This window comes from Acromyrmex echinatior, chromosome 8 (genome assembly GCF_024713525.1).
Source record: "Acromyrmex echinatior isolate Ae372 chromosome 8, ASM2471352v2, whole genome shotgun sequence".
NCBI classification, from domain to species: domain Eukaryota; kingdom Metazoa; phylum Arthropoda; class Insecta; order Hymenoptera; family Formicidae; genus Acromyrmex; species Acromyrmex echinatior.
This window is the reverse complement of record NC_141859.1, coordinates 10384012-10411030: the sequence shown is the minus strand read 5'-3', so window position 1 is coordinate 10411030 and position 27019 is coordinate 10384012. Positions and strand designations below refer to the sequence as shown.

At 28.0% G+C, this 27019-nt stretch overlaps 4 protein-coding genes across 7 annotated transcripts in view; 3 read left to right on the top strand and 1 right to left on the bottom strand.

The window, feature by feature from the left end:
- The window catches only part of LOC105152615 (elongation factor-like GTPase 1), a 42878-nt gene extending 41926 nt beyond the window's left edge, over positions 1–952 (top strand). Inside the window, exon 5 of the mRNA XM_087409105.1 lies at positions 251–952. Coding sequence (XP_087265231.1) covers positions 251–439 — 189 coding nt within the window. The 3' untranslated portion in view covers positions 440–952. The remainder of the gene's footprint in view (positions 1–250) is intronic.
- LOC105152591 (uncharacterized) lies at positions 786–2556 on the bottom strand. Its single transcript, XM_011066958.2, has 2 exons — positions 2275–2556; positions 786–2192 (listed from the first exon to the last, which is right to left on the bottom strand). Exons 1-2 carry the CDS (start codon positions 2299–2301, stop codon positions 1011–1013), a joined length of 1209 nt encoding a protein of 402 aa, XP_011065260.1. The 5' UTR covers positions 2302–2556; the 3' UTR covers positions 786–1010.
- A 1593-nt stretch (positions 2557–4149) lies between these two features.
- LOC147908743 (uncharacterized) lies at positions 4150–14998 on the top strand. 3 transcript variants are annotated; one of them, XM_087409113.1, is made up of 9 exons: positions 4152–5911; positions 6031–6111; positions 8689–8963; positions 10002–10160; positions 11612–11873; positions 12079–12147; positions 12961–13047; positions 14460–14501; positions 14717–14998. In XM_087409113.1, exons 2-9 carry the CDS (start codon positions 6061–6063, stop codon positions 14738–14740), a joined length of 969 nt encoding a protein of 322 aa, XP_087265239.1. In that variant the 5' UTR covers positions 4152–5911; positions 6031–6060; the 3' UTR covers positions 14741–14998. The 3 variants fall into 3 exon arrangements, with proteins under 3 accessions (XP_087265238.1, XP_087265239.1, XP_087265237.1); XM_087409111.1 differs by having other exon boundaries at positions 4155–6111; XM_087409112.1 differs by lacking the exon at positions 12961–13047 and having other exon boundaries at positions 4150–6111.
- A 2348-nt stretch (positions 14999–17346) lies between these two features.
- On the top strand, positions 17347–26983 carry LOC105152614 (uncharacterized). 2 transcript variants are annotated; one of them, XM_087408772.1, is made up of 8 exons: positions 17350–17913; positions 20711–20985; positions 22032–22190; positions 23912–24173; positions 24420–24488; positions 25318–25404; positions 26463–26504; positions 26709–26982. In XM_087408772.1, exons 1-8 carry the CDS (start codon positions 17656–17658, stop codon positions 26736–26738), a joined length of 1182 nt encoding a protein of 393 aa, XP_087264898.1. In that variant the 5' UTR covers positions 17350–17655; the 3' UTR covers positions 26739–26982. The 2 variants fall into 2 exon arrangements, with proteins under 2 accessions (XP_087264899.1, XP_087264898.1); XM_087408773.1 differs by lacking the exon at positions 25318–25404 and having other exon boundaries at positions 17347–17913; positions 26709–26983.
- The last annotated feature ends 36 nt before the right edge of the window (positions 26984–27019 follow it).

The following is a 27019-nucleotide window of genomic DNA, read 5'->3' as shown; positions in this document are numbered from 1 at the left end:
TTTCTTGTGAATTAAAGTGTTCATAAATTTGAGACATTCTTAGAAATTGTAAAATAATGAATTAAAACTCTAAGCAACGTGTTGAATGTTTTTTATTATATCTTTAATATTTAATAAAAGATCTAAAGACATGATTAAAGAATCCATGACAATTTCGAAGAATTTTCTTTTCTAAAAAATTTTATAATACATTAATATTTTAATTGCTCAAATGAACTTTCAAATGTAACGTAACGTTCCTGCGTTACAGGTAATCGAACAGGATCCTTACTGGGTACCATCCACGGAGGAAGAATACCTCCATTTTGGTGAAAAGGCGGACAGCGATAATCGAGCTAAATGCTACATGGATGCGGTTCGTCGAAGGAAAGGTCTTCCTGTGGACTCCCAATTAGTTACGCATGCTGAAAAACAACGGACTCTTTCGAAAAACAAGTGATGCGAAAATTCTTGTTAATGCGAATCCTTTCAAAATCGCGCGTATATCGAGTTTCATCTTTGTAGTAGAAACTCAATAATCTTACGTCCATTAAGTCTATGAAATCAATGCAAACATTGAAGAACATTTGTTCCTTCCTGCATTATGTTATGAAACAAGATTAAATATACACTGATCAATATTTAATTTTGTTAATGAATTAGATTAAATATTAAATTGAATGTCTTCTTTACCTGATCATTTCAAGTAGGTTTTTTTTTATTTTTTCGACATTTTTAAATATGTTACAACATATATTTACGATATATTTTGTATACAGAAGACCATATTATGTACGAATAAAATGTATGATGTATTGCATTTTATTGAATAAAAATATACAAATTATTTAGGAAAGAAGACATAACATATGATGCTATTTACATTAAATAAATGTATTACACTTGAAGATAAATGTACATATGTATACATTTTTGTTAAAACAATATGAATGTATCGCAAGTTTGAAAAGTATTTTACAAAAGGTTTTTGATTAAGTAAATTCCTTGTTCCATATAGTAAACTATTTCGACTAATCATCTGTAAATACAATCTTTTTGCCTTGAAATCCTTGACTCATGATTTCCTGCTCTTTTTTCTTAGCCATCCAAGAAGGATGTAAATCGGGATTGTCATCCTTTTTAACAATCGTATTTCTATTTGTGTTACTATTATTTGTCCTGTTATTAATCTTGTGGGGTGTCATTTTCTTGGATTTCATAGAAAAAGATTGTTTGTCCAGAGATTTTTTATTTAAGTTTATATCGTTTTTGCGATTTGCACTTTGCTTTTTAACTCGATCATTCAATTGGAGAGATTTGGCTCGTGTATTATGTCTGTGAGATTTTGTGTACGACGTCGAGGCACTGCTCCCTTGATAGTTTTGACCATCCGCCGTTATGAAGAAGTCATCAACCACCTTTACTTGTTCAGTCGCGGTACCTGCGGAATCTTGGCTTTCAATAGACATCTGTGCGTCTTGATTGGTTTCTTGTTCCTCCAACAGTTCAGTAAACCTCTTCACTTTTGCTTCTTTTGTAATGCTTGATGGTTTAATTACATTTGATTGTTTATCTGTGACTGATGTAGTTTCTGATGTACTATCTTTTCCAAGTTTTAGTGATTTTTGCTTTTCCAAGGATGTACAATCTTCAGCCAATGTATTTTTGCGCTTGCGCAAATTACTCCTTACTTCAGGTAATTCCTTCTTACATGCCTCCTCGTCATCGGAGTCATGTTGGGGTTGTTCAACGTTTTTGTCAGCGACAACTTTTTGTTTCTTTGAACTCTTATTCTGAGAATTATTTTCTTTAGCTTTCCTAGTTTTCACAGTATTTTTGTCTTTTAATTTTGTAGCCTTCTTCTTCTCTGTTAAATGCTTATAATCTGGGAATCTCTCCTTAAACTGTATTAGTCTTTTATTCAGAGTTTTATAATTCGTCACCCTTGCCATTATGCGAACATTATTACTTGATGACTGATCTTGTAATATTTTAGTCAGACTTCTCTCATCCAAGAGACCAAATTTTGAAATATCGTCGTCTTTAATTGTCTTCAGTGCATAAATCTCGTCAACCAGCCTGTCAGCTTTCCTTCTACACTTCTCCTTTTGTGCTTCATTTCCATGTCTATCCCGTAAGAGTTTAGCTTCCTTGATGAGCTTATTGACTATGCAAATTCGTGCCTGACGAACTGCATGTCGTAGAAGGATGAACTGAAAATAGTATAAATATCGTACCTTCTTAGTAAAAATTAATGTCAACAGATGATATGTGCTTCGTTTTGATATATCTTACCTCATTATTCATTTCAGATTTTGCCATTTTTGGATTAAGAATCTTTCCCCAGTGAATCACTTAACAATCGTATGGACATAAAAAAGTCCTCTTATTTTTCTTATGATTTTAGCAATTTTATAGAAGTGCGTAGAATTTCTTTTTCTTCTAATTTAATAGCGATCGTCGAAATAATAGAATTTTCGGCCAAGCGGGCCAAGAGCGAAATACGTAGAAACCTTTCTGCAGATCGTAAACAAGCCTAAGAAAATAACGAACATAGTTTGCGTTCAGAAGAATTCTCCAGAGCTGCGTTCAGGAATTAATGCCCAGATAACTCTAAGTTATAGATTACGTCACGTATATTATAGCAAAAATGCACTACGGATGCGTTCCAAAACTTGACTCTCAACTCAACTGAGTATCTTTTATCTTTATTCAACATTCGGTGACCAACAATGGCCTAGTTTCCATCGAGGTTTTAAACCGGATCAGAATGTAAGAACCAACCAACTACAGTCAAGTATTCCCCTGTTACAGTCGACAGGGGAATGCTCGACTGTAGTTGATTGGTTCTTACATTCTAGTCCGAATTAAACCGGCTTAACCACTCTCGGTGGAAACTAGGCCAGTGATAAAATAATACTCGAGTCGACAGAGTTGAATTTTGAAACGCAGCCCAGAATAAAACGGGGAACACAGACTCTTGCATAAAGGTATGTTCATAGTGTCGCTCATATTCAGTAGAGTCCTCTAGTAAGGAGTGAAGTCATAAAGGGTACCGGGATCTCTGATTGGTCAGATTTCGAATCTCTTTAAACGCCGCCATTTGCAGATACTTTCGATTTGATAGTGAATCTGCGAATTGGTATAAGCAACTGTTTCATGTAAAGATATCAAAGTAGCGCATAGATTCTCCATTTTGGACCTACTAACCATACCTTATACTAATAATACTAAGCGCTTATTGGACTACAGAAAACTAAATCGAAATGGCGGTCGAAATAGCCAAAAGAAAGGCTGTCGGCATTTCGGCTTAGATAAAAGGAAAACGCTTTGTTATCTTTATAACGTTTTCGGCCCGACCGACTAGAATTAGAAAATGCTTCGCTGTTAGTTGATGTTACAGAGAGATGTTATTGAGAGCACGAAACATCATTACTTCAACCCAAGTTAGTGCAAACTCAGTCGGGCCGAAAACATTATTAGTTTCAGAAGACACGAAATCGGACTATCAACTTATCGGACTGTCAACCATGATGGAATTGTACTGGAGATCGATTCTGTATCTTGAAACAAAGTGAAAATTACAAAAGAGCGAATTTACTAGAATACTAATAATTTCATTGGTCAACATGTAGTAAATTTGCTCACTTTTGTAATTTTCATGTAATTTTCTTGTTTAAAGATACAGAATCGATCCCCTGTTTCCGGCCATCCAGCAATGGCGTCTTTCCGGTCTTATGTCTTAGCTTTTAAGGTGCATTTTCACGAGCTGCTCAAATTAGCCATTTCAGCGACAAAGTAGATCACGTGACGACTTTTGTCGCAAAACTATTAGAGTGATCATTTTATACATGAAAAAGAACAAGAGGCATTAAGATACAGTCACAATAGAAGGAATAAGGAATAATGATTTCAATCTATCAGATATCGGATACATCAGAATACATGGTTTCTGATAGGTTGGAATCCTTATTCCTTCTATTGTGGTCCCACCATTAAATTTGAGCAACAGATTCGATATGTTGTTCGTATTTTTTATGTATCATTTGCGATATTAATACGCTGAATCAAACAGTTATTAGATTATTCTGATTGCATCGAATCCTTTATTTGGATCAGCATTAAAAAAAAGAATAAATTAGGTTATGTATACGCAGTTAACGGTGATCAACACGGTCGATACAGTAAAACGTGGTCTATAATAAGAATTGGGTTCTTTACTTATTTGGGATATCTAATAATAAAACGTAAAATTGATATTTTGTAATTGATATTTTGCCTTAATTTTTTATATGGTCATTTGATGCTGATATCTAAACTTTCATAAAAGATAATATAACTAACGTTTATTCAATTATTTATTTCAATTAGATTTTACAATTTATATTGCAAATAAAACTAAGGGAAAATTTAGCATTGGCTTTTTCATTTTAGATATAATTTAATTTGCCAGGTCCAATATTATAATAATATGTCCAATATAATAATAATTAAAAATATAAACATAGACGTAATAGAATGTACACATTATAAATACTTATTCAATTTTGTAAATTACATAAATATCTAAATGGCAACATAATATTAAAATCATTTTTTAATTAACTGTATTTTTATATTTTTTATTGTTAATTTACATTCAAAATTCTGTTATATTAATTGTTCTCAATTTAACAAAAATATTTTCATTAAGTATAATAAAAGTATATTTCTTTCAGTTCTATAACACAATTTTGTCCATCGATGATTTTAATATCGGTATATTATCCGTAATATACATTTTTCTAATGTATGAGAAAAATGGTTCGATTATATTTTGATATCAATGTATACAATTAAATGCACTTTGGTTAAACTAAACATTTCTGTTGTTACGACAAGACTCAAGATTTTACTGCTATATTATTTGGTAAATTATATTATATTATAAGAACTATATTATATAGATTCTTTCTGTAAGAACGATGATTCCATCATCAAATTAAAATTCCATCGAATGAGTATTGTGAAAAGTCCATAACTTCAACGATACTTCGAAGCAAACGCGCGATGCAACGAACCGGCTGCGGTTCGTCCAACTAAATTGGCGATAAGGATACATTAGTTTCCCCGTCGTTGGATATTTATATAAAGAAAACGATTTTACTCAAATATCTAAAAATTCACCTAAATAAACATATAATTCAGATAGATCAGAAAATTTTTAGATACCTTAAGAAAAATCGTTTTTTTCATGAATATCCTGGAGATACTGAATTCTTCCATCAGAAATAATTTTATGCACGTTTATGAGAAACGTTATATTGCGTGTACATTAATTTCTAAATATTTACAAAACACTTCATTAAAGTTATCAGCTTCATCTCGTCAGTATACGTGTCGTTCAAAAGTGACGTAAATAAAAAGCATCTATTATGTATGTGAAAGAGGACATATGTCTTTTTTCATCGTACTATTATACATGGTGGAAGCATCTATTATGCATAGTGAAAGAAGACACGTCTTCCTCTACTATGCTATTACGTATCTTTGAACATCTAGAATAAAGATATAATAGCAAAGAGTTTACCTTTATATTTGTTTATACTATGCAATAATACTTAATAATACATATGCATAAAAATTCCGCCAGAATAAAGTAATCTAATCTAGATTATCTGCATATACATACATTTTATTCCGTTATCCAATACTTGTTGATATATATATACTTAATTCTTTAATGTATATATGTACGTAACGTATAATATAATTCTCACAAGGTTTCTGATCTATAGAGACAGACTTTTTGAAATACTTATGAGCAGTATTAAACGCGTTTCTGTCTCGTGCGATAAGAATTCGAATTACTAGTCGACTGCGGAAACTATGACGAAGACGCTACAGACAGCGCTGGCACCATTATTAATCATTGGCTCATTCTGCAATTTAGGTGTGTTCGAATATCCTCTTGGACAACCAAAGCTGTATTTCTCTTGCCTGTATACCTTGATCATATGGAGCTACTTTATATATTTCTTTTACTATCCATTTTATATCATACCTTGGAAGGCTGTGATATATAATTTTCGGGGCATCATAATGACTACCACCGCGATTACATCTATATTTTTTAGCCATTATCATTTTAAGGTAAAAATTTTTTAATGTACTCTATTAATCTCTAATATTATTTAATTTATTAAAATTTTTTAACTTTTGTTTTAATCATTTTCTTTATTGAAAGAAGTCTTAATCTCACAATTACAGAGAAATACAAATTTATAAAAAGTTTCTGAACAAATCAACTTTAATGTTTATATTATTATTTATTGTAGATGAAATATGTTTGGAAATATTAATATTTATATTTGTAGAGGAAAGTTACCAATAACATAAATTTAAAGCGACACCCCCTTATTTCTCAGAAACTAAATATTAAATCATGAACTGTTTAACTAATTAAAGAAGTACAAACTGATTCGTATATTTGTGGTTTGTTTCTATATCAAATCAGTTAAAAAAAGATTAGTTGCTACAGCTAAAAATTATGCCAACTAAATTCTGTAGTATTATATGGACACTTAACGTTGTTATTCCATCTAATTCCTGTAAAAGAAAAAAAAATAGGAATATGTACCATTATTGCCTACTGTATCATTTTGTCAGACACTCATTTTTGCTTATCTTACGAACAAATTAAATTTATTTGCAAAACTGTAGGTAACTTCGGTATATACGCCGCACTTATCAAGAACTTAATTTATTAAGTATTATTTACTATATTTATAGTAAACGAACTACATATATCAATAAAAACCTCTACTACTATGAAAAAAATATTTGAAATATTTATTTTTCATATTAAAAAATAAATTTTGCGCAACTCTTGTATTTTTGTCGTGTATCCCATAAGGATAGGATATATGGCTACTCATAGGAGGAGAGAAGGCAGGGGGGTGTGTACGGCTCATGAAAAATTTACAAATAATATATTAGGTGTTGGAATTAATTCGTAGCGTTTTACAAGTGATGGGAAGTACTTTCATTAATGTATTTTTTAATGCTCATGTGAAATAAATAACATTCTTTCATTAAAAACGCTACGAATTAATTCCAACACCTAATATATAAATAAGACATAATAATTTATAAAATGTGTTTATAAAGTTTTATTAAGAAATAAGAATGATAAATATGTATATAAAGTAAAAAAAAAAATAATAATAAATAAAATGTCAATTTGAGCCAACACATAGTTATTCGTATGTATTTTATATCATTTATTCAAAGTTATTCAATATTATAACGTTTCGACTTATGGTCAAGATCCTCTTCAGTACAGCAGTACAAAGAAATTTACTTAAACTATTAATTATAAAATTACATAATGATAGCGCATACAAGTATAAACTATTAACGTATAAAATATGCAAAAACTATGATAGTAATATCCGAGTTAATCTTGGTCATTAAATTATTAAGTTTACTAAAAAAGAAAAGAAAGAGATTTTTTGTTTTAAATCGACTGACCTAAAGGAAATAAAAAATATATTAAATTGCTAACATGTGTGAATGAAGTTCCGCAAAAAATATGGTAAAATAAACTTACATAACTGTTAAGATTGAACTGTTTCATTAAGATATGTTCAATTAGATTGTTCCATTTACTGTGTAGTACAATTATGAATAAATTAAAAAGTTAATATAAATATTAGTTAAAATTAAACTTTAATTAACTTACATGTGAATTAAACAAATTAAGAGTTACTAGACACTAACTGTTTAGTTAGACGAATGTAAGTAGTTTAGACGAATGTAAAAAAAATAATTACAATTTTCTCACATGTATTACAAGTATTATGACATAAGGTACGTATTTCACATAATGCGTTTATTGCACTAAATTCAATCTGCATCTTTGTATGCTTTAGGCATAAATCCCGTTCGCTAAAAATGCCGTATATTCCAAACTGGGGGATATATAAGACAATAAACTAAACAAAGAATACGAAAGTAAAGCACATGTATTTTGCTAAACAAAGAATACGAAAGCAAAGCACTTGTATTTTGCTAAACATGTTTTACTATTCCACTATATGTACGTATGTATCACGAAATAACCACATAAGTCTTTTACACGCCCTACATTAATCATTTAATGTAGATTAATTAATTTATGATGGCATTACTTATTACAGTGACAAATCAATTCAACATAATTTCATTAATAATCTCACAATAATTTCATTAATATTAAGAAGCTGAAATCATAACACAATACTAATATAATATAACATAAAGGCATATAACAAAGCAGTTACAGGAAAATTATCCCCATTCCTTCTACTTTTTCTGACTTATATGGCATAAATCCCAGCGCGGCGAATTTGGCGGAGTTACCCTATTATAAAAACTACTTATACTATTTGATAAAAGATATTTTTAATTTGTACTTATGTTTTTGAAGTTTTATTTTTACCTTTTGTTTAATAAATATTATCTAAAAGCAAGGCGTATTGGTATTGATGACTTTCCTCTATTACTTTCCTAAATTAACTTTTAACAATAGCTTTTTTAAATCTTATGTTTCAAATACTAATCAAGTTTTCAATAATCCTTTATCTATCACATTACCTATATATACATAGCAATAACGCTTTTTATTCAAATATACAATAATAATATTTTATTTATATATCGCATAATAAATCAATTTGATTTTTTAAGGAATTCAGAATGTGCTTGCATGAACTTTCCTTAGAAGACAACACATTGAAAGCACTCGGTACTTCAAAAGAATATCAACAGCTACGTAACTGGATAATTCAAATAATAATCGGATGGATTGTATTCATTTTTTATAAGTTATTAGCAGCAGCTTATATCTGGAAACATGCTTCTACTGAACCTATGAATTACTATGTTATTCTTAAAATATTTGTAAAAAATTATCCGATATTTGTAAATATCTTAAATGCTCTGATTTGGGGAAGTATCCTTGGGTTAGTATACACGTTCCAGAATGTCCGCCAAATATTTTGTGTGCTGATAGAGCGAACTAAACTGAATCGAAAAGTCCTCTATCATTTTGCAATTTTCGCAGTAATTAATTTTAATCAGATGTTAATTACTAAAAATCGTCGAATATTGAAGTTTTTAATAATTTTTTCTTAAACACAATCAACTTTACAGAAAAACAAGTGACAAAAATTGTTTATTTTCATCTCATAGATTTTTGACAAGGCTACAGAGTAACCCTCACTGATTTCAATGAAACTTGGCAGGATTGTAGAGTGTGTTCCCCAGAACAAAAATCACCTTCTCATTTGGAGACAGTTACTGTTTCCGAGATATTTCAAAATTAAAGATGAGATAATGGCATTTTCTTTAGAGTTTATTAGAACGTTTATATTTGAGTATTTGTAGTATAATGGATATAATAACAATCTCCTTACACGCATCACAGAATTTACAGCAATATCAATACAACATCTTTGTTGAAATTGTGTATTATTGTGTTATTAACGAAAATTGCAGCAACACTACAGCAACATTGCAGCAATGTTGCAGAGATTTTGCAGCGATATTATTGCAAATTCTATGCTGTAGAAGTTATCCACTATGCTACAAATGAATGTTCTAATAAATTCAAAAGAAAATGCCGTTATCAACTTTAAGATTGAAATATCTCGAAGCCCAAATGGGGGATGGTTTTTATTCAGAGGATCACACTCTACAATCCTGTCAAGTTTCATTGAAGTCGGTAATGATCACTCCGGAGTCTGCCTTTATGAGAATTTTTTCAAAATTTTTTAGTACCTCATTTTCTCATGTTAAAAAAAGTTGCCAATAAGAAAATGCAGTACTAAAAAATTGATAAAAAATTCTCAAAATATTATGTAAAATAATAAAAAAATAATAAAACATTAATAAGTAACAAAACTTTGTTTAGTCTGATTATTTATTAATAACTATTAAAATATATGTAATGCATATATCTTAATTTTAGTAAAAGACGTAACTAAATCTCTTTTATTCAGATACATAAGCTCCAGATTTCATCAAGTCAATAATCATTTACAAGTACTCTGTTCTGATCTTTTCGAAAATAATGCGCATAGAAAACAAAACAGATGTATTTTAGTGCGTCAACGGAGAACGGGAGTTAAGGATTGCAAACAAAATATATGGATTATAATGTAATTTTTTAAAAAGAAATACTATTTACACATATACGAGCGCATATATGTATACAGTGTGTCTCATCGTATAATATCTCAAAAAGTATAAAAGATTTTAAAAACATGTTTTTAAAAGTGAAATAGTTCGGTGGGGAGGAGGTAGATTTATTTTTTTCTAAATAGACGACAAAAAGATATAATAGTTATTTTCGTTTTTTTAAAAAGAATTATATGATTTTTTGCACAATGATTCCTCTAGTCATTTTGCATATAGAAATTAAGATAGAGATATCAAAAAACCAATAATTTATGAGATATTATGTAGGAGAAACCTGGGATAATTGGTATATAGAGTACATAGGTATACATATAAACATATTACCTACTTTTTTATATTGCTACAAAACAATAAACAATAATATTGTATAAAAAGTGTATTATGTTAGAAATATTGCGGTTATTATGCTACAATAAGTTATTTTCAAATCTTTTATACCAGATGTCTGAGACTATCCGTACACCTCTTTAATCTCGGAAAGAGAACATTTTAGAAGAAAACTTTTCAGATAAAAGTTGTATGGTTTTGAGATATATATAAGATGGTGTCATTGATTTGATCTTGAATAGTCATTTGAAGGTCATATGAAGGGTTAGTTTTTCGAAATAATAATTTTCATTCCATATTTTTGTAGCTTATCTCGAGAGCTTTCTAAAATACTATAATCAAATATTTTTTTATTAAGAACTTTTTGAGCTATAAGCCTTGAAAGTTACAGTACTGTCGGCGTTAGCATTATGCATAATGATATAAGTCAATGATATAAGTTTACAGGTATTAAAGAACCATTATTCAAGGTCAAATCAGTAACACCATTATGTACATCTCGAAACCATACAACTTATCTAAAACATTTTTTTCTAAAATGATCTGTTTCCGAGATAAAAATACGATGTACGGATGGTGTCAGACACTAGGTGTATGTATATATATATATAGAGGATGTCCCAAAATTTGTACATTCGGAGTACAGGATATGATACTTTGTGCTAAAACAATTTTTTCCTGTAACAAAATTACATTCGATAAATAATAAATTTTTGCATTTACGTATAACTTCAACCTACTCTCTTGTCAAAATATACTTATCAGATGCAATTTTGCTAAAAGAAAAAATTGTTTATTTTAGCATAAAATATCATGTTCTGTATTCCGAATGCGCGAACAGATATACTCTATATATATGTATATATGTATAATATGTGTAATATGTATAATGTGTATATTTACATATACATATACAAAAATAATTAACTTCAATTATATGAAATAATTACACGAACATTTTGAATCGATTATAAATTACACCTATAGTTTAAATCAAATTCTAGGTTAAATATATATTTTGCTTAGTATTTTTCGTACGTGTCTTTATGAGTTGATTAATTATAACAATTACAATTTGTTACAGGCACATCTATCTACAACTATGCCTTATATCACGCAAACTAAATAAAATATTTAATATACAAATGTTACTGCAAATGTTACTGTACACCTTTTCAGAAACTATAGCGTACTATACAGATATATATATTTTCCTAATAATTGGAAATACAATAACATGGGAACCTTTTATTATTTTCGGCTTCTTACATTACACTTTTTTATTCATTGTGATTAGCGCCTTATTTCTCACATTAAACTGCATATGTCAAATTATTTACTGTAAGGTATACAATTAAAGCATTACTAATTATTTATATAATTAGAAGCATTACTAATTATTTATAATTAGAATAATAAGCACAAGCAATAATTTTGCAAGAATGAATTTACACATATTGAAGTTTTCTTCGAAATAAAATAACTTTATTTATTGGGTGCAAAATTTTTAATTTTACTACAAATTTTCATACTATATAAAAACAATTTCAGATAAACGAGACAGTAACAATTCTTCAGAAATTATCTAATTATAATTTCGATGAGGTTTTAGGTGAACAGGTAAATAATTACAATAAAATGTTATATAAAATTTTAATTATTCTATGCGTAATTTTACTAGTACTTATGAAAGTTCGGGCACATCCATAAATTTTATAGAACATTTATGCAAAAAATTGAGACATTATAAAACAGCAATTGTATTAGACTCTTATATAAAAACTTATGCACACTACATACTAACATTATAGCTAGAGATATATAGAAAAAGTTTTATAAATTATTTTTTATTTTATATGCCAAGAGCGAGTATTTGAAATTTATTGATTATACTATCAATGTTCTACAAAACAAATACAATGCATTTCAGCATATAAAATTGAAAATATTTTATATAACTTTTGTAATTAGTGTTAATATATGTATAAATAGTCTAAAATATATAAAAAAACATTCACTGTTAAATTTGTAACGTTGATCAATATATTTGAGTTATTTTCAATCGTTTCTATAGATCGCTACTGATTTTTTTCAATATGTCATTTACTTAACTAATTGTAAAACAATGGAGTTGTATGATGTAACTCAAAAAAATATTTTAAATTTGTATCAAATTTATTAATATGAACGCTGTTTACACTTTGAAACTAAAAAGTTGGTTGAATTTGACATATTGATGTTAAAAATAATAAAATGTTATTTAACTTAAGGGATTGGGTTGCTCCTTTGATATCTAACAATGTAACATAATTGATGTTTTATAATAATGTCTTAATTTTGTATATGGACATTTGATAGAGTTTATACTAATATCTAATTTTTTGTAAAAAGTAATATATAACTAACGTTTATTCAATTATTTATTTTAATTAGATTTTCCAATTTATATTGCAAATAAAATTAAGGAAGATAAAATTTGGCACTGGACTTTTTTATTGTGGATATAGTTTGATTTACCAAGTACGTCTAATATTAATTAAAAGTATAAGCATATACAAGGTGTCCGATAATTGTTCTGACGGAGTTCGTGGACATGTAGAGCGGGCTAAACTGAGGCGGAAAGTTCTCTACCATTTTGCAATTTTTGCAATAGTTAACAAGATATTAATTGCTAAAAATTGCCGAAAATTAGTCTTCAATAATTTTTCACTGAAATACTATCAACTTTACAGAAAAAGCAAAAGATAAAAATTATTTATTTTCTTCTTACAGAACTTTACTAAACTTTAACAGAATTTTTTCAGAATTTTTTATCAACTTTTTAGTATTGCATTTTCTCATTTTTATTAACATGAGAAAATATGGTATTAAAAAATTCTGAAAAAATTCTGAAAAAATTCTTAGAGCTCTATGAGAAGAAAATAAACAATTTTTTGTCTCTTGCAGTTTTTCTGTAAAGTTGATAGTATTTGAGTAAAAAATTATTGAAGACCAATTTTCGGCAATTTTTAGCACATAATTAATACCTTGTAACTATTGCAAAAATTGCAAAATGATAGAGAACTTTCCGCTTCAATTAATATCTTATTAACTATTGCATAAATTGCAAAATGGTAAAGAACTTTCCGTCTCAGTTTACTTTCCACTCTACATGTCTACATGTCTCAGAACAATTATCAGACATCCTGTATGTAATAGAATATATACACATAAATTCAGGTTCGGCAACTATAGTGCGGAATCGTGGAACATTTTACACTCAAAATTTAGCTTAGTGTGGAAATCCACACGAAAGAAATTGGATTAAAAACCAACTTTTTAAAACGGTGCTGATGCCGACCGATATTCGTGATGGTAGTACAACTGCGCACATAACAGAGGTTCAACTTTTAGAGATCATATATACTGACTGAAATCGTGTGCCATATGCCGTTATCTATAAGAATTGACTAATCAGTCGAACATTCCTCTTTTACAATAGAATAAGAGAGGAATACTCGAATGTGACTAATCAATTCTTACAAATTATGGCATAGGATTACAGCCAATATAAATGATCCTTTACTGATTTGAATATCGCAATACGCAATAGTAAAAATAAGATCGGCAACAAAGAGCACAAAGTAAATAAAAAAATAAAAAAAATGTCATTTTGTATTCCCCGTCCCTTCCCACCTTTTGTCAGTCAAATATTCCGACGGGCGAGATAAGTTGCCGACCCAGCATATAATAGAATAAATATTTCTAATAAATTAAATTTTGTAAATTACATAAATATCTAATTGACAATATAATACTGAAGTCATTTTTCAATTGACTGCATTTTTACATTTTTCATTATTAATTTACATATTCAAAATTCTTTTATATTAATTGTTCTCAATTTAATAGGAATATTATCATTAAGTATAATGAAAGAATATTTTTTTCAGAACTACAGCACAGCTTTGTTCGTCCTGACGATTTTTTTATCGGTACATAATCCATAATAAATCTTTTTTCTAATGCATGAGAAAAACGATTTTAATATCAACGTATAATTAAATGCACTTTGGTTAAACCAAATATTTCTGGTTGTTATGACATAACAAGATTCGAGATTTTATAGCTATATTGTTTGGTAGACTATATCATGTATTATAAGAATTATAGCATATTATATTATAAAGATTTGTTTAATATTTTTCAGATGAGTTTCGCAGAATATGAATAGACATACGCAACAATACCAAAATACTGATGAATCTCAGCGCACTTTGGCAGCTTAATTATTTCATTAACATTTTATTGAATAAATATACTTATAATATGTGCCTATATTACTTCATTAATAACAGTAATTGAATATAAAATGCATAGATATGCAGATAAAGTACATAATCCATCATATGTACGCTTTTTAATACAATATGTATATATTTTGTATGTATTAAAAAATAAAATGCTAATATATCATTCTTCATATATCTAACTTTCTAGTTTTATTTTTAACCTATCTAATCTATTCCCGGGAAAAATATTTTACACATAATTACATTATATCTAATTATATTATAATTTTATATAATTTCATATAAAATTATAAAAGCTTTCTTTTTCCCGAGTACTTAAGGGAGAGAAAAATGTCGTGTTAAACAAAAATAATTATCATTAGTAATTATCGCGAAATTTAGTAATAAATTTTCCATCGCATTTTGATTTAAAATGAATGAATCATACAAAATATCTGTTCCGTGATACTTGATCCTTTTATAAATAATTAATCTTTAGTACGCATTAGTTTTTGGCACCCTTATTACACACGATGAATCTTTTCTAAATTAATTTTCATCACTTTTACTGTTTACAACTGTTACATATAAATATTATTAAGCAATTTTTACATCTAGAAAGTATAATTTGACATCTTTAGAAAATATTTCTAAAGTATATTTATAATAAATTGTTATATACAAATATTGTATATAATATTGTTATATTAATATAAATCAGAGAAGAAATGCGCAAGATACGAATGTTCCAAAGGTGTATTAAGGGGTTAATCGTGCTAATTAATAAAAACTGTGAGTGTTCTTAAAGTATGTTTCATATTATCTAATAATTATAGGGATTACTTTTAGTTTTAAAATGAAGTGTCAAAAAGAATGGCACGACTACGGGCAATCTACCTGCACGAGCAATTGAATGATTGTGAAATGACTGCGCGTAAACGTGAGGTGTCGCTTGTCTGACGTTGTCTCTTCCGCATCAAAATAAACCCTATGGCGGCGCGACAATCGAAATATTGATGCATATTACGCGAAATAAGTAAAATAATATATTTTTACATTTTTAATATTCTTTGATAAATAGGCTTTATTGATTTATTTCTTAGATTCATTACGTACACACACTACTTATTTATAATTTAAGTATTTCAATTGTGTTACAGAGTTAACCCCCATACGAAAAAAGACAAAATTGATTGTATCGAGTTCGTTGCTCTGATTTAAGCAAAATTGACTCAAGCATACGCTCTAACTTCTAATTCTAGTGAGACACAAGTGGTGCTGTTTCACGAACGATTCGAAGAAGCTGGTAGACGTGACAAGCACCTCTAATAAGAGCAAAGTACTCATTGCCGAGTCTAACAATGTAGATGAGGAAATGAAATTCAATTCCTCGTCACGAGCAAAAACAGCTAGGCTTTGACTAAGTCAGATTAAACGTCAGATTGAGATGCTGGTAGATCTGAGAAATGAGTGTACTGATCAGAGTAGAACTCCTTTTTGGGCGACCTAGAGACGAATTCGAATCAATCGATTCCTTTTTATCGCTAAGACCTGTTACACAATAGAGTTGCAAGCCGTAAACCATAATTAACCAATCGCAATCGAATATGAGAAAAATAATCGACTGTGATTGATTAATTTCTTATGGCTTGCGACCTTATTGTAGAACAGGCACATGGGCCGAACAGTTTATAGACAGAGTCCTCAATTAGCCGACAACAATAATAGTTGCTAAACCACGCAAACACGATTTTCTGTTTAATTTTGCAGAAAATCGAATTTGAAAATCGAAATTGTTATTCACTGCTTTTGTAAACTGTTGCGGTTAAGTTTCGATTCGTCCAGCGACATAACGTTTATTAACGCGTATAATGCTTATAAACAATGTTACACGGAATCTAAAAACTAACGTTAAGGAAAAACACAGACATTTTTTAGTGAACAAAATATAATTATTTATTACTGTATTGCTGAAACTGTTGTCCTTGTTGTCAGATAAATAAAGCCACAATAAACAGCATGGATACGCAATAGATTTTCAAACTCGAAAACTAAACAGAAAATCGAAAAATTTTATTCTACAGTCGCGTCCGCTTTTACATATTATTTGAACTCTGTATATGATATATATATATATACATATAACATATATATATCTATAAAATACATAATCTATTAAATACATAAAAATATATTAAGAATACAATAAAAACTAAGCATCTAATTTTACGGCTCTATATTAATAAATTATATTGTTGTTATAGAAATAATTTTACGCACGTTTATGAGAAACATTATATTGCGTGTACATTAATTTCTAAATACAAAACACTTCATCGAAGTTTTATCAGCTTCATCTCGTCAGTATACGTGTCATTCAAAAGTGACGTAAATAAAAGTATTTATTATATATGTGAAAGAGGACACGTGTCTTTTTTCATCGTACTATTATACATGGTGAAAGCATTTATTATGCGTAGTGAAAGAAGACACATCTTCCTCTACTATGCTATTACGTATCTTTGAACATCTAGAATAAAGATAATAACAAAGAGGTTACGTTTATATTTGTTTATACTGTGCAATAATACTTACATATGCATAAAAATTCCGCCAGAATAAAGTAATCTACTCTAGATTATCTGCATATACATACATTTTATTCCGTCACTCAATACTTGTTGATATGTATATACTTAATTCTTTAATGTATGCATGTACGTATCATACAATATAATTCTCACAAAGTTCCTAAAGGATCTGTAGAAATAAACTATTTTTGAAATTCTTGGGAAGAGTATTAAACGCGTGTTTCGTGCGACAAGAATTCAAATTACTAATCGAAACTGCGGAAACTATGACGCTACAGACAGCACTGGCACCATTATTAATCATTGGCTCGTTCTGCAGTTTGGGCTTGTTCGAATATCCTCTTGGAAAACCAAAGCCGCGTCTCTCTTGCCTGTATACCTTCATCATATGGAGCTGCTTTACGTATTTGTTTTACTATCCATATTATGTCATATATTGGAAGAATAAGATATACGATCTTCGGGACATCATAACAACTTTCACCGCGATTACATCTATATTTCTTAGTCATTATCATTTTAAGGTAAAAATTTTTTAATGTACTCTATTAATCTCTAATATTATTTAATTTATTAAAATTTTTTAACTTTTGTTTAATCATTTTCTTTATTGAAAGTATTAAAGAAGTCTTAATCTCATCATAATTACAGAGAAATACAAAAAATTTATAAAAAGTTTCTGAACAGATCAACTTAAACGTTTATATTATTATTTATTGTAGATGAAATATGTTGGAAATATTTTGGAAACATTAATATTTGTAGAGGAAAGTTACCGATACTGACATAAGTCTAAAGTGACACCCTCCTTATTTCTAAGAAACTAACTATTGCACTTTATTAATACTAATAAAATCATGAACTATTTAGCTAATTAAAGAAGTACAAACTGATAATTCGTATATTTGTGGTTTGTTTCTATATCAAATCAGTTAAAAAAAGATGAGCTGCTACAGCTAAAAATTATGGCAACTAAATTCTGTAGTATTATATGGATACACTTAACGTTGTATCTTCGAAATCTAATTTCTATTAGCTGTGAGACCTAAGTATTATCATTGTAACAGACAAGCATTTTGCTATTATGTCGATGTATTGATCATTGCAGCAAACGTATCCCCTGTAGCAATTTGGTAGCAAGTACAGTTTTAGCGAACCATATTTAGCTGTGGTAGAAACAATTTTTTTTTTACACGGACATATCCGATAATTATGACAAGTAACTTCATGTTACTGAATAAATTGACTGTAATAGATATATTTTGCTATTACGTCCTTATATTAGCAGTAAATCCTTTGTATGTATTAGCAAAATTTCATTGTTTCATTGTAGCTAATGCAATTTCAATCAGCTAATGAAAATTAGCTGTGATCAGAAACATTCTTTTTCCGTACAAAAAAAAATTCTTACGATTTTCTTTTGCAAATTGCATAGTTTAAATAATAGTGACTATATATATTAATATTACGTTGTTTTAAAGGCTTGTACTTTCCTAAGTCGAGTTTTATTTATATTAATTTTTTCTTTTAGTTTTTTTATAGTACGATTTTAAATTTAACATTGGAATGCAGCGTAAATCGTCATACCTGCGTCTAAAATAGACCGTCAACTAACTTAATCCTTATAATGTTGCTTTACAGTATCAAATAGCTTTATTGGAGCTGAAGACTCCAATCGTGCATATGTGGAAAAAGTCTTGAAAAACTATCGCGTTACCATATTTCCATCTTGCAGAACAGGATAAAGTAAATATACATATAATTCAATAAAAATGTTTTATAACGAAGTGAAAAGATTCTGGAAAATCTTATATGCTTTAGACAAATGTTTAATTTTAATTTTAAAGTGGGCGCCAAAACTGATATAGTAGGCAATAATATGTATTCCTATCTGTTTTCTTTTATAGGAATTATTTGTATAAAGTATTTATATTTTCTTCTATAGATACTTTATACAAATAATTCCTATAAAAGAAAACAAATAGGAATACGTATTATTGCCTACTATATCCGTTTTGGCGCCCACATTTTGTCAGACTCAGTTTTGCTTATCTTATGAAAAAATTAATTATTGCAAAATTGCAAACAATAGGTAACTCCGGTATATAACTCCGGTACGCAGCATCTATCAAAAATTTAATTTAATAAGTATTATTTACTAGTTTATAGTAAACGAACTATATCAATAAAAACTTTATATTGTCTACTACTGTGAAAAAAATATTTGAAATCCGAAATATTTATTTTTCATATTAAAAAACAAACTTTGTGAAAACCCTTGCATTTTTGTCGTGCATTTTATAAGGATGGGATATTTTGCTATTTATAGGGGGATATGTACGGCTCAACAAAATAAATTTGCACAAAACAAATGATGCATATAAATAAATTATAAAATGACACAATAACTTATAAAATGAGTTTATAAAGTTATATCAAGGAATAAGATAAATATGTATATAAAGTAAAAAAAATAATTACAATTTTCTCACATGTATTACAAGTGTTATGACATGAGATACGTATTTTATATAATGCGTTTATTGCATTTAGTGCACTGAATTCAATCTGCATCTTTGTATGCTTTAGGCATAAATCCCGTTCGCTAAAAATGCCGTACATCCCAAACTGGAGTGAGATATATAAGACAACAAACTAAAAAAAAGAATATGAAAGCAAAGCACTTGTATTTTGTTACACATATGTTACTATTTTACTACACGTATATATCACGAAATAACTACTAAGTCTTTTACACGCCTTACATTAATCATTTAATGTAGATTATAATTTATAATGCCGTTATTTATTACAGTGACAAATCAATTCAACTCACAATAATTTCATTAATATTAAGAAGCTGAATCATAATACAATACTAATATAACATAAAGGCATGTAACAAAGCAGTTGCAGGAAAATGATCCCCATTCCTTCTACTTTTCCTGACTTCTGCGGCATAAATCCCAGCGCGACGTATTTGCCGGAGTTATCTTATTATAAAAACTACTTATACTATCTGATAAAAGATATTTTTTAATTTGTACTTATGTTTTTAAAGTTTTATTTTTACCTTTTGTTTAAGAAATATTACCTAAAAGCAAGGCGTATTGGTATTGATGACTTTCCTCTATTACTTTCCTAAATTAACTTTTAACAATAGCTTTTTTAAATCTTATGTTTCAAATACTAATCAAGTTTTCAATAACCTTTTATCTATCCTATTATCTATATATACATAGCAATAACGCTTTTTATTCAAATATACAATAGTAATATTTTATTTATATATCGCATAATAAATCAATTTGATTTTTTAAGGAATTCAGAATGTGCTTGCATGAACTTTCCTTAGAAGACAATACATTGGAAGCACTCGGTACTCCAAAGAAATATCAACAGCTACGTAACTGGATAATTCAAATAATAATCGGATGGATTGCATTCATTTTTTTTAAGTTATTAACAATAGCTTTTAGGCTTAAATTTGTTTTTAATGAACCTATGAATTACTATACAATTCTTGAAATATCTCTAACAAATTATCCGATATTTGTAAATATCTTAAATGGTCTGATTTGGGGAAGTATCCTTGGGTTAGTATACACGATGTTCCAGAATGACCGCCAAATATTTTGTGTGCTGATAGAGCGAACTAAACTGAATCGAAAAGTCCTCTATCATTTTGCAATTTTCGCAGTAATTAATTTTAATCAGATGTTAATTACTAAAAATCGTCGAATATTGAAGTTTTTAATAATTTTTTACTCATACACAATCAACTTTACAGAAAAACAAGTGACAAAAATTGTTTATTTTCCTTTCATAGATTTTTGACAAGGCTGCAGAGTCACTGATTTCAATGAAATTTGGAAGAATTGTAGAGTGTTTCCCTGAACAAAAATCAATTCCCATTTGGGCGTAGACGGTTACTGTTTCTGAGATATTTCAAAATTAAAGATGATAATGGCATTTTCTTTAGAGTTTATTAGAACATTTATATTTGAGTATTTGTAGTGTATAATAACAATCTCCTCACACGCAGCATAGAATTTACAGCAATATCAATGCAATATCTTTGCAATATTGTACAAAAATAGCACCAACACTACTGCAGCATTGTAGCAATGTTGCAGAGATTTTGCAGCGATATTATTGCAAATTCTTTGCTATGTAGAGGTTATCCACTATCCTACAAATAATCGAATATGAACATTCTAATAAACTCAAAAGGAAATGCCGTTATAAACTTTAATATTGAAATATCTCGGAACCCCTAGACCGTCTACACCCAAATGGGGGATGGTTTTTATTCAGGAGATCATACTCTACAAGTTTCATTGAAGTCGGTAACGGTCACTTCGGAATCTGCCTTTGTGAGAATTTTTTCAGAATTTTTTAGTATCGTATTTTCTCATATTGAAAAAAAAGTTGCCAATACGAAAATGCAGTACTAAAAAGTTGATAAAAAATTCTCAAAATATTATATAAAATTTAATAAAACATAAAAAACAAGTAACAAAACTTTGTTTAGTCTGACTTTGATTACTTATTAATAACGCAAAAAATAAATTAAAATATATGTATGTAATGCATATATCTTAATTTTAATAAAAGACAAAAATAAATCTCTTTTATTCAGATACATAAGCTCCAGATTTCATCAAGTCAATAATCGTTTACAAATATTCTGCTCTGATCTTTTCGAAAATAATGCAGGTAGAAGAGAAAACAGATGTATTTTAGTGAATCAATGGAGAACGAGAGTTAAGGATTGTAAACAAAATATATGGATTATAATGTAATTTTTTAAAAAGATATACGAACGCATATATGTATATAGTGTACCTCATTGTGTAATATCTCAAAAAGTAGATTTTTAAAAAATGTTTTTGAAAGTGGAACGATTCGGGAGGGAGGAGGCGTTGATTAATTTTTTTTAAATAGACGACAAAAAGATATGATAGTTCCATTTTCGTTTTTTTAAAATAGAATTTTATGATTTTTTGTACAATGATTCCTCTAATCATTCTGCATATAAAAGTATTAAAATAGAGATATCAATAAACCATTAATTTATGAGATATTGTACAGGAGAAACCTGAGATAATTGGTACATGATATACATATAAATATATTACCTACTTTTTTTATATTGCTGTAAAACAACAAATGATAATATTGCATAAAAAGTGTACTATTTCCACAAGACATTGTGGCCATTATGCTGCAATAAGTTATTTTCAAATTTTTTATACCGGAGACCATCCGTACACCCCTTTTCGGAAAGAGAACATTTTAGAAAAATTTGATTTCGAGGATACATAAGATGATGGCATTGATTTGATCTTGAATAATCATTTGAAAGTCATATGAAAGTCATGTTGATTTTTCCAAATGGATGATTTTTTTCATGTACTCTATTTCTCATTCGATATTTTAGTAGCTTATCTCGAGAGCTTTCCAAAATATTATAATCAAATATTTTTTTATTAAGAACTTTTTGAGTTATAAGCCTTGAAAGTTACAGTACGGCATTAGCATTATGCAATGTCAATGATATAAGTTTACAGAGTATTAAAGAGCCAATCGGAGAACTTGTTGCATAAAATTATTTTATTTATCTTAATGATAATTACATGAATCTGATATTCAATCCTCTTCTTTTAAATTCAAAATCTTTACTCACATGATGGTTAGAAGATCTTTTTAAAATGATCTGTTTCCGAGATGAAAGTACGGTGTACGGATGGTATCAGACATTAGGTGTATATATATAATGTATGTATGTGTGTGTGTATATATATATATATATATATATATATATATATATATATATATAGGGTGCATTCAGAGTACAGGACATGATACTTTGTGGTAAAACAACTTTTTCCTGTAGTAAATTTACATACAATAAATAAATTTTTGCATTTACTCGTATAACTTCAACCTACTCTCTTGCAAAATACTACTTGCAAGACGCAATTTTGCTAAAAAAAAATTATTTAATATTAATTTGGGAAATTTGGGGGGATTATTAATATTTCAGATTGATTGCGTTGAAAATCCGACAACCATATCGGCATGTAGTTATCATTTTTGAAATTAAGTCATTTATATGAATATATATATTAGTTCAACATCTCAACACTCAGACCGCAGTAGCGCTTCATATTTAAAGTAATGTTAAAAAATTATTTATTTTAGCATAAAATATCATGTTCTGTACTCTAAATGCACGAATTTTAAGACACTATATATATATATATATATATATATATATATATATATATATATATATATGTATAATATGTTGCATATACATATACATATACAAAAATAATTAACTTCAACTATATAAAAAAATTCCACGAATGTTTTTTGAATCGATTATATATTACAACTATAATTTAAATAAAATTCTAGATTAAAAATATATTTTGCTTAGTACTTTTCATACTTAGTACCTTTCATACGTGTCTTTATGAGTTGATTAATTATAACAATTACGATTTGTTACAGGCACGTCCACTTACAACTATGCCTTATATCACGTAAACTAAATAAAATATTTAATGTACAAATGTTACTACAAATGTTGTACCACTTTTCAGAAAGTATAGCGTTCTATGTAGAAATATATTTTCTCCTAAGATTTGGAAATAAAAATAATGCCTGGAATCCTGTAGAAGTTTGGCACTACTTTCATTGCACTTTTTTATTCATTTGTATTAGCGCCTTATTTCTCACATTAAACTACATATGTCAAACTGTTTATTGTAAGGTATACAATTAAAGCATTACTAATTATTTATATAATAGTATTATATAATAATTACTTATTATTCTAATTATAAATAATTAATAATGCTTAAAGAAACATTACTAATTATTTAGAATAATAAGTACAACAATAATTTTGCAACAATGAATTTACATATTGAAGTTTTCTTCGAAATAAACTTTATTTATTGGGAGCAAAATTTTTAATTTTACTACAAATTTTCATTCCATATAAAAACAATTTCAGGTAAACGAGACAGTAACAATTCTTCACAAGTTATCCAATTATAATCTCGATGAGGACTTAAGTGAACAGGTAAATAATTACAATAAAATGTTAAAATATAAAATTTTAACTATTCTATGCGTAATTTTATTAGCGCTTATGAAAGTTCGGACATGCATAAATTTTATAGAATATTTATGCAAAAAATTGAGACATTATAAAACAGCAATTGTATTAGACTCTTATATAAAAACTTATGCACACTACATACTAACATTATAGCTAGAGATATATAGAAAAAGTTTTATAAATTATTTTTTATTTTATATGCCAAGAGCGAGTATTTGAAATTTATTGATTATACTATCAATGTTCTACAAAACAAATACAATGCATTTCAGCATATAAAATTGAAAATATGTTATATAACTTTTGTAATTAGTGTTAATATATGTATAAATAGTCTAAAATATATAAAGAACATATACTGTTAAATTTGTAACGTTGATCAATATATTTGAGTTATTTTCAATCGTTTCTATAGATCGCTATTGATTTTTTTCAATATGCCGTTACTAATTATAACTTAACTAATTGTAAAACACTGGAGTTGAATGATGTAACACAAAAAAATATTTTAAATTTGTCTCAAATTTATTAATTTATCAATTTTATGAATTGTTTACACTTTGAAACTGAAAAATTGATTGAATTTGATACATAATTGGAGTTAAAAATAACAAAATGTTATTTAATTTAAGAGGTTATTCCTTTGATATCTAACAATATAACATAATTGATGTTTTGTATAATAATGTCTCAATTTTTTACATGTTATTTAATAGAATTATACCAATATCTAAATTTTTGTAAAAGGTAGTGTATAATTAACGTTTATTCAATTATTTATTTTAATTAGATTTTCCAATTTATATTGCAAATAAAACTAATGGAGGTAAAATTTGGCATCGGACTCTTTTACTTTGGATATAGTTCTATTTGCGAGGTACATCCAATATTAATTAAAAGTATAAGCATATACAGGGTGGCAGACAACTGTTCTTAATAAAGTTCTATGAGAAGAAAATTGTTTATTAACTAATTGTTTATTAACTGTTTAGTAATAAACAATTTTCTTCTCTTGCAGTTTTTCTGTAAAATTGATACTATTTGAATAAAAAATTATTGAAGATCAATTTTCGGCAATTTTTAGCAATTAATATCTTAACTATTGCAAAAATTGTAAAATGGTAGAGGACTTTCGTCTTAGTCCGTTCTACATAAACTCCGTCAAAACAATTATCAGACACCCTGTATGTAATAGAATGTATATATATAAATTTAGGCTCGGCAATTATAGTGCGGAATTTCAAGCACTCCAAAATTTAGCTTAGTGTGGAAATCCACACGAAAGAAATCCAAGAATTAGATTAAAAATCAAATGTGAACTTTTTAAAACATTGTGTGCTGATGCCGACCGATATTCGTGAAGACAATACAACTGCGCACATAACAGAGGTTCAACGTTTAGAGATCATATATACTGACCGAAATCGTGTGCCATATGCTATTATCTGTAAGAATTGATTAATTACAGTCGAACATCCTCTTTTACAATAGAATAAGAAAAGAATTCGAATGTGATTAATCAATTCTTACAAATTACGGCATAGAGAGCAGCCAATAAAATGATCCTTTATCGACTCGAACATCGCAATTCGCAATAGTAAAAAATGGGATCGGCAACAAAGAGCACAAAGTAAATAAAAAAATAAAAAAAGGTCATTTTATTCCCCGCCTCTTCCCACCTTTTGTCAGTCAAATATTCCGACGGGCGAGATAAGTTGCCGACCCTGCATATAATAAAATAAATTTTTCTAATAAATTAAATTTTGTAAATTACATAAATATCTAATTGGCAACATAATGCTGAAGTCACTTTTCAATTGATTGCATTTTTACATTTTTCATTGTTAATTTACGTATTCAAAATTCTTTTATATAGTTGTTCTCAATTTAACAAGAATATTATCATTAAGTATAATGAAAGCATATTTTTTTCAGAACTACAGCTCAGCTATGTCCGTTCTGATGATTTTAATATCGGTACATAATCCATAATAGATCTTCTCCTTAATGCATGAGAAATATTTTAATATCAACGTATATAATTAAACTTTTGTTAAACCAAATATTTATTACGACAAGATTTGAGATTTTACAACTACATTGTTTAGTAGACTACATTGTATTTTATAAGAATTATAGCATATCATAGTACCATACAAAGATTTGTTTAATATTTTTCAGATGGGTTACGGAGAATTAAAATACTTTTAATAGACGCAACAATACCAAAATACTGATGAATCTCAGCGCACTTTGGCAACTTAATTATTTCATTAACATTTTATTGAATAAATATACTTATGTGCCTATATTACTTCATTAATAACAGTAATTGAATAAAATGCATAAATATGCAGATAAAGTACATAATCCATCATATGTATGCTTTTTAATACAATATATATCTATTTTGTATTAAAAAATAAAATGCTAATATATCATTCTTCAACTTTCTGGTTTTATTTTTAACCTATCTAATTTATTCCTGGGAA

Coding starts and splice junctions, on each gene's coding strand:
- LOC147908743 (XM_087409111.1), top strand. CDS start 5,848: ATGACGAAGACGCTACAGACAGCGCTGGCACCATTATTAATCATTGGC. Junction 8,964..10,001: donor ATTTGGGGAAGTATCCTTGG/GTTAGTATACAC, acceptor TCTTTTATTCAG/ATACATAAGCTCCAGATTTC. Junction 10,161..11,611: donor CAAAATATATGGATTATAAT/GTAATTTTTTAA, acceptor AATTTGTTACAG/GCACATCTATCTACAACTAT.
- LOC105152591 (XM_011066958.2), bottom strand. CDS start 2,301: ATGGCAAAATCTGAAATGAATAATGAG. Junction 2,193..2,274: donor AATCTGAAATGAATAATGAG/GTAAGATATATC, acceptor TACTATTTTCAG/TTCATCCTTCTACGACATGC.
- LOC105152614 (XM_087408772.1), top strand. CDS start 17,656: ATGACGCTACAGACAGCACTGGCACCATTATTAATCATTGGCTCGTTC. Junction 24,174..24,419: donor GTCAAACTGTTTATTGTAAG/GTATACAATTAA, acceptor AAACAATTTCAG/GTAAACGAGACAGTAACAAT. Junction 26,505..26,708: donor TTCTGATGATTTTAATATCG/GTACATAATCCA, acceptor AATATTTTTCAG/ATGGGTTACGGAGAATTAAA.